We start from the raw sequence: 13285 nt of genomic DNA on the forward strand, positions 1-13285 counted from the left end.
AAATGGCTCTGATTGAACAGAAACACTGCTTATGTGCCAACAGTGAATCAATTAAAGGGCTGCAAAATCCTATTACATTCTTAAGGGGAGCTGACACTATGAAGTTGTCAAGGAAGTCAGAGTGGACATAAACTTGCAGGTGGAAACAGTCTTACAGCAGGGAACCAGCAAAAATAACGTAAAATGAGATCAATCCTGTTGATGATTCTCCTAGTCTGCTTTATATCACTCAAAAAGACTGCTGTTGATCAGAATGCAAGGCACATCAAATTAATTTAAACTAACAGAAGAGCTTACTTCAAGAGATCTACCCTTGCGGAAACTGGAAAGTCTGGACTAATTTGCTCTAAATAGTTAAAAAACAAATAGTGCCAAAAGGGGTGCCAAAGTTAATAGAATAGATACCAATACTACCTGAATTATTACAGGATAGGCTTGAAAAATTTTATATGGTTTGTCTACCCAAAGAATGCTGAAAAGCTCAAAGGAAATCATAATCATGGAACACTGAAATGCATTTTCTAAGGGGAACACATGAAGTACAGCATTGAATTAGTTGGAAATTAATTATCATCACCATCTTGAGTTAGTCTGATATGTGGGTGGATGCAACATAAGTAGGAGATGACATTACTTGAACACTTTTGGAAGTTCTTATTTTCTCTTGTAACAGTAGCTGTGGTCTGCAACCCGCCCTCAACCATAAAACCAAGGAGCTACAACTGGCTGTGCTCTGACAGTGGCATTTCTGGCTTACAATTGTTTCCTTTGGGTTCAGACGACAGAAATCACACTCAGAAACCCAGCCATGTTTATCATCACAGACCAGAAACGCAGCATAGTAGAAGGAATGCTCAGAACATCTCCAGAGTAAGAAAACTTAGCGAAAAATCACAATTTGGAGTCAAGAAAACTCCATGCAGTTGTAATCATGGGCTGACTTTTCAATGTCATTTGCTGTAGTTAGGCACTTAAACTCTTTCAGAAATACAAATTGCTCCTTCTTAATATTTTTATCTCTAATAGATGCAGGAAGTGGAGTTTTTACCCTCATTAAAACTAACAGTATCCACTTAATGTTCTCTTAAGCCCTAAAAGAAACCCTGAAATGTATGCACATACTTTCAAACACTGAAAATAAACTTTCTCAGAATGACAAGGTAATGGAAATGTAAACCAAAAAATGTAATTTTTTTGAAACATATTTGGATAGTCATAATTGGTATTTTTACAAGAGATAGCCAGTCACAGGTGGTTAAGAATTAGACATACAGAAGCAGATTCTCCCAGTACTTAAACAGCACTGTTGTTTTCCTTACATTACCAACAGCTATTGTACCAGTATAGTTGAGCATTAATACAGTTGAGTATTCTCTTGAATAAAAATAGTCACAAGTTTATGTGTCTTCACAATCTGGCTTTTAACCAGCAACAACAGTAAATTTCTATCAAGTGCTTGTCACCTGTAACACATTTGGTTTACTACAGTCCACTGCAATGACATCACAAGAACCTTGTAGTCTCAGGTTTACTGCCTAAACCACGTGACAGCTCTTTATAAAAACTTTAAAACTCTAAGCTTTCTACATATGGGTCACCTGATCCTACTGATTGTTTTGGAAATCTAAAGCTAAGAACTGTTTCCTCAAAATGACTTTCAGTCCTCCTCTTCATCCTCTATTTGGATATGGGGATAAACTACATCACATTATTCAGTGTCCTAAATACCAGAAAGAATACAAGGCAGTTCCTCTTTCTTCATATTTCCTGGAGAACACAAACATATTTTTGCACCTTAGGTGTTAAGAGAACACCCAACCATCTGCTGAGCAGCACTGCCCTTTTTGCTATACAAAGTACACAAGGTTAAAACCTCACCATCATAATAACTGGTTGTCACCTGAATGTCAATCTGTGTCTCAATAAAAGCTTCATTTTATGAAAATTACTACATTTGGAGAACTAGAATCAGAATTAATCTAGTCTGTAAATGTATGAAATTTCATTGCTAGTACAATGTCATTAAGCAGGCATACTTACTAAGCACATTTAAACTGCAAGAAACTCTGACCTTCCAGAGCCAAAATAACATGCCATGACACAGGAAGCAGTTTCTAAAATATCCATTCAGTACATGGAAAAAAAGGCCTCTAAATTTTTTAATGCTCCATGCACATTACTAACATGATGAATGTATTACACACCATTGACATAAGGAAGTTTTACAAGTGACAAGCACAGTTGTCATTTGTAAATGTAAATTGCCATTTGCAAATGTAAATTGTAAATTGTAAATCTACATCAGTTGAGGTCCAGAGTGGTAGTAGACAATAGACTTGTATCTGCCAGCTTACAGAATAGCCATAAATAAAACACAAATTGCTTGTTCTTCTGTAGCTCCTACAAAAGCATCACCATGTCAGTTACTCAATTTGTACAAGAACCATAAGAATTTATTTTTCATTTACTGTTATATAAAGAGCAGACTGTCAAAATCAAACGCACCATTTCTGTTACACGCTTTGGATCTTTCTATCCTTTCCCTAGCCATATTCAGCACAACCAAGAGCAATGCAGGAGATGTTCTGTGCTCACACATGCACTAAGTACAGTGAAGCTCAAAGGATCTTGTGGTGTTCGTGTAAGAACACTGTGAAAGATTTAACAACATGTTGTGAAAATAGTAACACTTCTAGTTCAAAAATAGCTAGAAAGTAATTTTCCTTGTTATTATGTATTGGTTTTACATCTTGTCCTCATCCATAGCCGAAAAGAAGTTACCACTGGTGACTTTTTATGAAAACAAATAACTCTAAGCATAGGGTTTGTATATCCAAAGTGTTAAACACAAAGTGGTTTATTGCTTGTTAATCGCAGTTTTAACTCTTGATTTCAAAGGGGCAGAAACTTGCCTGTTCCCATTCATCAAGTCTAATGCTATTTATTTGGAATACCAACACTAGATAAACAAAGAAAGAATGTCTTTCTTACCTTTGCCTGCTGTAGCCAGGAACAAATGAAGTAAAAGAATTGCTAGAACAATCCTGAATCTCAAGAAAAGGTCCTGTATTTTGCGAATGCAGCAGTGCTCTTTTCCCCAGGCAGCCATTCTAAAAACAAACAACAAAACAAAACACAATGACTAAAAAAAGTGCAGGTGTACAAATACTATGATAAATTATGTTTCCAACCCAAGAGTGTGAATCTTTCCAACCCTGTTACACTATTGGGTATACAGCATAGAGAAATGCACAGATACCTTGTATATTGCCAAGTTGCTGAGAAAGAAAGAGCTGTTTGCCTAAAGCAAACAAAACAAAACAAAACAATCCCACTCAAGATCGGATTCTCCAAAGTCTCACAAATACATCAGAGCATGGCCATAAGTCCTTGCACAAATAAGGCTTTCAACATTTGAAACACAAATGAACAAGCAACAACAACCACAAAAGACCCACACACAGGAAAAATGAAAACAAAACTAACTAGAAGCAGCCAGACAGCAAGCTTGGACATATTATCCAAAAGCTTCGATAATCAGTATACACAAAGCATCTCCAGTCCCCTACCCAGAACGTTCTAACACCTGACATTTTAATAGCAGCATAGTGAACTCTTAAGGAAGAAGCTAGAGACTGATTCTCATCATCTCATTCTCAAGGAAAGAAGCAAAAAAAAAAAAAAAAGAAATACCTCAAGTCACTGTGGGGAGTAAGTTCATGGACAGTATAATGAAAACCTGATTTGTTCACATTTCTTCCTAGTGATGGGTACTGAATGGGAGTAATAGGACATGGTGGTGGAAAAAGAACATACCTTCTACTATAAGAGATGAATTTCTATGAAATTATACACTTCTTTTTTAAAGAAATCTTTCCAAAAAAAAGTACATCTTTTGATTTTATATGCTAAAAGAAATGTTACGTATAGTGTGCTTTTTGCATGCATTATTTCTTAAACAAAAATGCTTAGAGATACATAGGTTACAAGTGATTCTATAATAGGTTCTTGAAACAAATGCAAAGCAAAAAACTTTATGTATTTTTTATCAGCTTTATGGTACACAGAAGAATTCTGCATGACACCAGAAGTTTAACTTTACCATCATGTTTGGTGCATATATGACTGTATGTTAGCCTTCATACTGCTTGCAAACTTGACTGTATTTTTGCACATGCTATACCAGGCTATAATAGGTTTCCTTCTTTTCAGGGACTCTAAATTGTGAACTCCTTCAGGATATGTCACCAGTGTGTGCACAGTTGGAAAGCAGTCCAGGTTTCTCGCACTTCACTTTGAGTGGAGCTGTACCATGCAGTCCCCTTCGAGGATGGTTACAGAGGCAGAGACTTCATCCCTTCTGCCTTCCAGCTGTGTTTATAAAACAAGCCCAGTTTCTTGGGGCACCTAAAGGTCATTGAATCATAGAACGGTTTGGGTTAGAAATGCCTTAAAGATCATCTACTTCCAACCCCCCTTCCGTGGGCAGGGACACCTTCCACTAGATCAGGTTGCTCAAAGCCCTGTTCAACCTGGTCTTGATCACTTCCAGGAATCGGGCATCTACAGCTTGGGGCATCTGGACAACTTGTTCCAGTGCCTCACTACCCTCACAGTAAATCACTTGTACCTTATATCCAATCTAAATCTACCTTCTTTTAGTTTAAAGCCATTACCCCTTGTCCTATCACTACTTGCTAAGTAACTGACATTCTGGAAACGGATTAAATGTACATGCAAATAAATTATATACCTACAATAACATAACAGAAAACAAAGCAAAGGCTTCTAAAAAATTAGAGCACTGCGACACCATTGCCAGACAGTGTTTTCAGTAATTACAGAAAAATATGAACATTGTGATTGCACTGAAACAGACTAATCTGGATGATGACACATACTGCTTCCTCTCTGCAGATTCTGGATGATACATTTAAAATCTAAATACACTAAGGCAATTGTCAAATTGACTAACATCTGCATGGGTGTTAACCAGCAAGAAGAAAGGCTGCTGATAAAACCAATCAAAAATCAAGCATCCTAAAGCTGACAAAAAATAAAACAATGGACACAGCTAATACACACAAACCTATGCAGGAGCAGACCAAAATCAACTAACCAACCAAACAAAAAATGTTAAAAACGCAAGAAATTTCAAAGGCAGGCTAGCTTTCTAAAGATTCACATGAAACACATCCAAATTTGTCTTCAGCTTGCTTCTCCTGAATGCCTTAAAAATCATGTTTTGATAAGGGTGTTTAGTCAGCTAACCAAGTAGTAAGCTTTTTTCAAGTCACACTTACTTCATCCATAGTCTGGGGCTCATTCTGTCTACTTTAGTACTTGTGCCCAATAAATTTATTGAATTTCCTTCTGAGGAGGAGGGTCATAGTGAATGGTAAGCCTCTGGCTGTTGTTCTGTGACAGTCTGCACTATTCAAATCTATACCAGGTGATTAAAGGCAGAAAAGAGCAAGAGAAACACTGTATTGCCCAGGTATGAAAACTTCTTGATGCCTTTAATTACTTCCAGAAATGCAAGACTGCAGACTTCTTCCATCAACCCCTTGTATTTTCCAGACTGGAACCAAAACCTAGTAAAGTTTTTATTTTATTTTTAAATTTTGGCTGAAGCAAGTCAGATGTAATAGGGAGGACACTTATGTTGGAAAGTCTTACGTCACTGTGAATTCTGGCACATACTGTGTTCACTGACTTAACAGCAGAAGTAGCACCGTTGATTTAAGAATGTTGTTCCACAGGGGTTTTTTTTAATGCGTTTTTCCAGAAGACAGTAATAGGATTATTACAGTCTGATTAATAGCTTGGTTTTCATTAATTTTATCCAGTGTTTATCAAAGGCTGTAAAAACAAGCATACCGTGTCCTATACAGTCACTTTATGCAGAATACCAGCTTTTTCTAAGACTGTAATGACAGTGTATGAAGCCAGTTCAAGGAACTTACAAACACGTCCTCCTGACAAATCTTTACTGTTTTGAAAGATATAAAACATTTCAGCTTTTAATAAATCAGCTTACAGAGAGCAACAAGACATTTAGTTACAGGCATCAGCCTTCTGTGAAACTCACAGCTCACTGGTTCAGTTTTTAACAGAAATAAACAGGAGGAAAAACTCTCCCAGAATCCATTTCAACTTTCAACAGTATTTCAACTGCTTCAGGATACTGGCTATTAGAAAGACTCAATTTTATTTTACTTTGTAAATACTAAGCTGTGCAAGCCAGGCTCCTCCCTCAGTTCAACTCACAGATCTCCCCTTAGATTCACATAAAAGTGTAAGCTTAATAAGTAAGGTTTGTATAAGCAAATTCATGATTGTAATATTCTATTGGATGGCTCCTGATTAGATACTTCAATGCCAAAAAAGCACTTTTGGTACTTAATTCCCTCTTACAATAACTTGTGTCATTGTATATAGTGCAAAAATGGAACAGAGGACAATTTCAAGCGATTTTTTGTTCCCTCTTATCAGTTTGGCAATGATTTACCTCCTCATATCCAGCAGCCATCTGGGAGATGAGCAAGAGGCCTCTTTCTTGCTCTTATAAAAGTTCTACATCAAGGAAACCCTCTTCTGCATTGTATATGCCCTCAAAAGAACAGTATTATCCACACACTCTATTAAATCTTCTAGAGCAAACTATAAAGTCCTTCAGTGACAATACATGAGCAAGTTTACACTTCAAAGACTTCACAAAATACTTATGGAGTATAAGAAGCAGCGATGTAATAAAGTAGTTACATCTGTCACAAGTGTGTTTACTTCAGCTACAGGCATGTTGTTTATATTTTAATCAATAGTACTTTGTGGTTTTGAGGTATATACACTTCACGGAGAGGAAGTAAGAAAATGAGTGCTCTGCAGAGTAGAAGACTGGAAGTACAATAAAGACTACACTTAAGTAAGAAAGAAAGAAAGAAAATGAATGCTAAGCATGCACCTTAAGCCACGTAAAAGGCATGTGGAAGGGTTTACAATAAAATAAGCATAGAAAAGTAGACAAAGTTTTGCAAAACCTTCACGTTTGGTAACAGGACTTGAATTTGATGGAGAAATAGGGAGGACAAAGAGTTCTAAAGGTGGAATATTGAAATCAGTGACCAATATAAGCAGGCTGTAAGGAATCAAGTGAAGGTCAAACATGCCAGAAGGAAGACTGTTTGGCTTATGCTTTTAATTTTCCTACTTTTCCAAAATGAGACCTGAAAGTTTATTTCATCTTACTGTAACAGAGAAGGGGAGGTAGGAGCTGTTTCTGCCTTTCCTTCCCTACTCCCCTTTCCATACTGTCTTGGCAGCACCCTAAAATAGAAATTATATTGTGGTTTCATCCAAAGCTTCACTTTATGGACTTAGCAGGTCTCTTGGATCTTGCATTTGGAGCTGTTAAAATTTCTCTGGAAGGTTTCTTGTTTGGTTGGGTTTTTTTTCTAAACAATCTCTCAGACTGTTGTAGTCAACAGCCCAATGACCAAAATTGATACTTTCTTTGTACCAAAGAAATAAAGCTCATCTGTTTTGAAAGATAGAAGAGCTGAAGCAAGCATCTTCCAGGATGATTAGGAATACAGCATCACTACCCTAAGGAAATACAGTCACTTTTGCACCTCAGTCCTTTGGCAAATATTTAGGGGTCCTCTATTAAGACATCTGAGGAAACAGGGTTATGGCAGAACAGTATTTTGGGCCTCTTTTAACACTGCTCTTCCTTACAGTACAATATAAGTCTATGGAGCACCGGGGAAAGGACAAACCCCATAATCAGTTGTCAGGGAAAATGAGGCAGCTAAGTTCTGACTACAGCCCATGTTAGACCAATATAACTGGAACAAGTTAGTCAACAGCAATCATTCTTAAATTCTTGAAAGTCATCACACAACAGAGTCGATGATTTCAAAGCAACTTAATAATTTATTTAAACCAGGACCATTTCTGTGTATAGCCCCCATGAATGCATCAGCTCAGAAAACTTACTTTTTCCAAGCATGCTCCACATGGCTTCTTTCACCACCACCACGTCTATAAAAAAAAGTGATTAGCCTTCTTACAAATAAGCCATGCTAACCACAGTGCTGACTTGCTGAAACATAGATAAGCATGGAAAAAAAAAAAAAAAAGCTTTTTTTAATTCAAGTATTCAAGTTGTATGAATACTTGGACTATGCTGTGAATAAGTAATGATGGAACTAAGTCCCACAGACTTCAAAACAGGAAGTGACTAGTATTATCAGAAACCTATTCAGTCGGTTTATGGCCATAATTAATTTGGTGCAAAAGAAACAAAGATATTCGAAGTCTTGCTGGGAACTCAGAAATCAGGAATTTGGCCACATTCACAACTGGGCATACCCAGATGTCTAATAAATCCAGGCAGAGAGCCATAGTAACTTTTTTTCTAAAGAATATGAAAGGGATTTTAAAGAGAATATTTAAACCACTAAAAACCTCAGCAAGAAGATGTTGAGGTTTGTTACATGTGCATATTAATGTTTCTATAATCAGGATTCTCACATCACTCATTTTGTTGCTAGTTCTAGCATTTCTATATGTGTCACATCTTGTAAAACATGACAACTTCTGGAAAACCTACTGATGGATCTTAGGCCTTAACTCTTCAGTGACTCCTTTAAAGAACACCATAAATGACAACAGATACAGTGTTCAGTTTCTGAGTGGTGGTTTTTTTTTCACAAATAAGGCATCACCTGAAGTAATAATTGAATGTGAATTTCAGAAAACAGAAATAATGTGATACGTTCTAGTAACTTCCCCTAAATTCTGTGGACTTAAAAAGTATTTTAAGTAGTCTGGGCAACTATTAATTTTCTGTACACTGTCTTATTTAGTATAACTGACATTCTAGTTTTCTTTCAAAGCTAACATAAATAAGCAAATCATGTTGTAAACTAAAGCTTTTTCTCTTGAGATGTTAAGAACACTGTATTTTAGCAGAAGAGGACCTAGAACAGAAGAACTAAATCACTGTTTTACTAAGGCACTAAGCTGAAAAGCAGCTGTTGCATCCAACAATAAACAGATTTCTGAGCTACAGCACTCTTCAATAAAAGAAAAACAGAAAATGCTGGGCTGGGACTTTAGCTGGCAATTATACTGCCAAAATCTTGTATCAGTTCCACTACATATTACCTGGAGTAAAACTGTCCTGAAGCTGATGTAAGAAACACTCACAAATTGAGCACCTGTGGCATACAAGCTGGAGACAAATCCATGTGACTCATGCAGGAAGGAGTCTGAGATCCCTTTTTTGGTCTTTGATTTAATGTCTGCTACAAAAGATCCTTTGTCCACCCTAAACAACAATAAATTTCAAAGATATTCTGGCACAAAAGGAATGCAAGACTCCCAAATAATCGAGTCCTTATTAATTACCGTATAGTTACACAAGTTTATCTGTTCAGAGAGCAAGTATAGATCTTTTCCAAATTGTAACTCTATCAGGAATTTACAACTGCAAAGAATAAGACCCTCATAATAATGAGCACCTATCTAAAAAGCATCAAATTATTCACTCTGCTCCTTTCTTGTTCACAAGCTGAGCAGCACCTACCAATGTGCTGCAACAAACTAATATCCTCTAAATCCATGCATCTGAAAAAATGAGCAAAGCTTTTGCTTGAACCTAGATAGAGTAACACTACTGCACTTACCATTTATCAGCAAGCTAACAATTCAGGCCAAATAGCATGCCTTTTTCATGTCAATTCTTCCATCGAAGTCAATGAGACTAATGGTACCCTGATTTTGGCTTTCGAACAATCTAGTCTACTATTTGACTGAAAACACAAAATTTCAAACTCAAGTGTAGTGATTGGTTTTAAAGCTCTACTGGGTTTGCCAAGGCCACTGATCATATTACATATTAAGAACTAAAAATTGTCCAAATTTAACAACATTTACTCTCTCATGAAGTCCATATCTTTCTCTATGTGCCAACATTCTACATTTATTAGTGGAAGACCTGACTGAAAGGATTCACAGCACAAAAAAAACCTGTATAAATTGAGCAATTAACTTAAGAATGGGAATTTAGTCCTTTATCTCTCTCCATCTGACTGTAAACTGAACCAATTTCTGTTGATGTATTAGAAGTTTTTAACATTAAATTTGGAAGGTGTTTTAAGGAAAAAAACTTGCTCACAAACTCCATCTGATCTATAGGATTACCTTAAGATACTAGATTAGCATTAATAAGGATTCTTAATACAATAATAGACTTGGTGTCTGACTGCCACTGCAGCAATAACGTCATGCTAGTTTGCAATGCAAGCAGAAAACTTTGTGGCCCAAACTTGTATCTGAGCAAACTTTGTTTGCATGTAATTTCTTCCCTGCATCTTCATTCAAAGCAATTTTTATAGATTGTCTTTATCAGTAAGTCCTAAGTGTGCTTCCTCAGTGAAGACAAGCACTTGGAGACCCTCCAAAGCAAGAACGTTTTCTGTTCATTAGTTCAATTTACCAAACACATTTCTGGTCACCCAACAGAGGACAAAATCCTGCTTGTTTGCCCCATGCGAACAGTTGCAGAATTATACATTACAGCTTAGGAAGGAAGGGCTAAAGTCGCAAGCTTAAAGCTAGAGAACATAAACACCAACTTGAGCAGCTCTCTTCTAAAGACGATGTACGCTGTTAAGCCTATGTAAGCAAAAGGGAGAAATGTGTTTTGAGACACATAATGCCAACTTTACCTTTCCAGCACAAGTGACAGAGATTAATTTGCTTTGGGACTGAGTAACACTTAGACCTGCATGCCTAAGATCATAAACTCTATTTTGGCTCATGTTGAAGCTCATTCTACCATGTCTTCAGCATTACTATAACCGATTTCATGTAAGCCAAAACTAGCCCAGGCTTGTACAACTGCATGTTTAATTGGCTAGATAGGCATGCCTTTAGAAGGCTAATGAGTTAGTTTACAAATATTTCTTCAACATTTCTGCATAAATCAATACGAGACAGTCCCACAGTAAAAGCAACAGAGTTGTTATAAATAATACTCATGAATAACAAAACCTATATATTTGCAAAGCAAAACTGAATGCATCTAGGCAAGGATGCTTCCAGTATACTTAGTGTAAAAGGACAAGACAAAAAGACAGAAAACCTCCTAAACCAATTTTTGTGCATGACAGGTGACTCCGAAGACATTTTACTTTCAATGACACATTAACTTGCAGAAGGTACAAGAAAAGCAGCAAAAACTTTCGAGCAGAATACTTTCTCAGCACTCATTCCTGCAGAAAACGTATGTGAAAGCAAACCGTGGCCCAACCTAGCAAGGCAATATCCCAACGGGACGCTGTCCTAGCTCTTCATCTTAAGCCGCATTAGACAAAACAGTTCACTTTTTAAGCTGGTTTAAATGCATTACTGATTTTTTTATTCTTGCCGCCTCAATCAAGCCTTAATCAAGCGCTTAAAATAAGGCTGAAATCTTTCCACCAGCAGCACCGAGGAATGTACCTGGTCAAATGCGCAGTCTCCCTTCAAGACGAACTCAGACACGTGTTCCCGCAGCCCCTCACCGTGGCCTCACACCCCGCACCGGGCCGGCGGAGGGTCCCAACTACCACCCACAGCTGCTCCGGCAGCGAGCGGCAGGGCTAGCGTTCGCAAGGGGGATTTTCCCTTAACCCTCCCGGGCAGGGATTACCGCGGCCAGACGAAACCCACAAGCGCCATTGAAGGATGACCCGTGAGGGGGACGTGACTAAGCGGGAGCAGCGGGGCTTGGCTGCAGAGGTCAAAGCTCCGATATCTGCCCTCCTCCGCCCGCCACCGCCAGCTTCGCAGGTAGCTGCCCTCCGGACCTCCCTGTCCTCACGCCGGCGAGCAAGGCACCTCCGGCGCGCAGCCCGGAGAGTCACTCACCTCAGCCCGGCAGTGCAGGGCGGACTCCCACCTTCGGAGCCCGAGCGTTTACCGCTCCCTCCACGCCTTCCAGACGCGCCGTCTCTGGCCGCCTCTGCCCCCCGCGAGCCGAGCAGCCGCTCACCTGGCCCCGGGGGACCGTCCCGCGCCGCCCTCCTCAGCGCCCTGGCCGCTCGGCACTGGGCTCACGAAAGGCGGCGGCCGGCCTCGGCTCTGGGGGGCGGAGGCAGGCGAGGGAGGTGCTGCGAGAAGCCGAGAAGAAACCCGGCGCGGCGGCTGTCGGCGCGGTCGGCTTGGTCGCCTTGGGAGCGGCTCCCGCACCCCCTCGGCAAGGCGGGCCCGACGGCAGCTACGGCTGCGGCCGCCTCCCCGCCCGGCGGCCCCGCGGGTGCGGGCGTCGTCCCGGGCCGCTGAAGGGAGTCTGGTCCTGGCGGGACTAGCCCTGAGGCGTGCAGCCGGCCGGGGAAAGCTTGAAGGCAGCGAGCGGTGTCAGCTGGATTGAGGGAGAACGTGGGGACGGTTTGCAGCCGTATACAGCACTCGGTGTTGGAGGAAGGAATTACCACTCGGGTTAAACTGTTTTAAACTCCTTGGTGAACAATGTGTTCAGTGTTGGAACGGCCTTTTTTCTTCATAGCTTACTTCGCCCTTAAACCAGACCTAACTAAATAAGCCCTAATGTATTTTTTGTTTGTTTTTCAGAATTAACAGCTTTCATTCGATTTCGTTTGAGGTTCATACCGAGAGTTGGTTCAGGTTACTTGCCGTGCAAATGAGCTTCACTTAGCCATCAGGATGGCAGTAAACTGTGGCCCTCTTCCCACTTTTTAATTGCTTGTAATGAATCATATTCTGAAAATGCAGCATTTTCAATTACTTATTTTTTTAATTGCTTGATACACCAAAATGTTTAGGAGCTGCTCTCTGCGAGCAGGAGCTTTTGTCAGCAGGCACTGCTGGGAAGAGCCTAGCACCTGGGCACAGCTGGGGAAAGCAGTTCAGCCTGCACATCCTGAGGGAAAGGCTGGAACTTGAGGCAATGACTCTCCTCAGTGTTACTGAAGATAAGACAGAGATAGATTCTGTGAACTGCAGGCAGCAGCTCTTCCTGAGGCTGCAGGGTGGGATAAGTCCATGTGATGAGCAGGATTTCATGGAGAAATACCTATGAAGAAGAGCTGGGGTTACTTGAAGAGGCTTATTTTGGTTTGCTTGTAGTGTCATAGAATGGTTTGAGTTAGAAGGGGCCTTAAAGCTCATCCAGTTCCAACCCCCCCTGCCATGGGCAGGGGCACCTTCCACTAGACCAGGTTGCTCAAAGCCCTGTCCAACGTGGCCTGGAACACTGCCAGGGATGGGGAAGCCA

At 39.8% G+C, this 13285-nt stretch overlaps 1 protein-coding gene across 1 annotated transcript in view; it reads right to left on the reverse strand.

Annotated features, from left to right (window-relative positions):
* Positions 1-12095, reverse strand: part of ADGRG2 (adhesion G protein-coupled receptor G2) — a 60677-nt gene extending 48582 nt beyond the window's left edge. The window contains exons 1-2 of the mRNA XM_062603860.1: positions 11920-12095; positions 2992-3110 (exon numbers count right to left, since the gene is read on the reverse strand). Of these exons, the coding sequence (XP_062459844.1) occupies positions 2992-3109 (118 nt within the window). The 5' untranslated portion in view covers position 3110; positions 11920-12095. The remainder of the gene's footprint in view (positions 1-2991; positions 3111-11919) is intronic.
* Between the last annotated feature and the right edge of the window lie 1190 nt (positions 12096-13285).

The sequence above is a fragment of the Pezoporus occidentalis genome, unplaced genomic scaffold (assembly GCF_034315485.1).
Source record: "Pezoporus occidentalis ecotype Australia unplaced genomic scaffold, CSIRO_AGI_Poc_V1 ctg81, whole genome shotgun sequence".
Classification (NCBI taxonomy): Eukaryota; Metazoa; Chordata; class Aves; order Psittaciformes; family Psittacidae; genus Pezoporus; species Pezoporus occidentalis.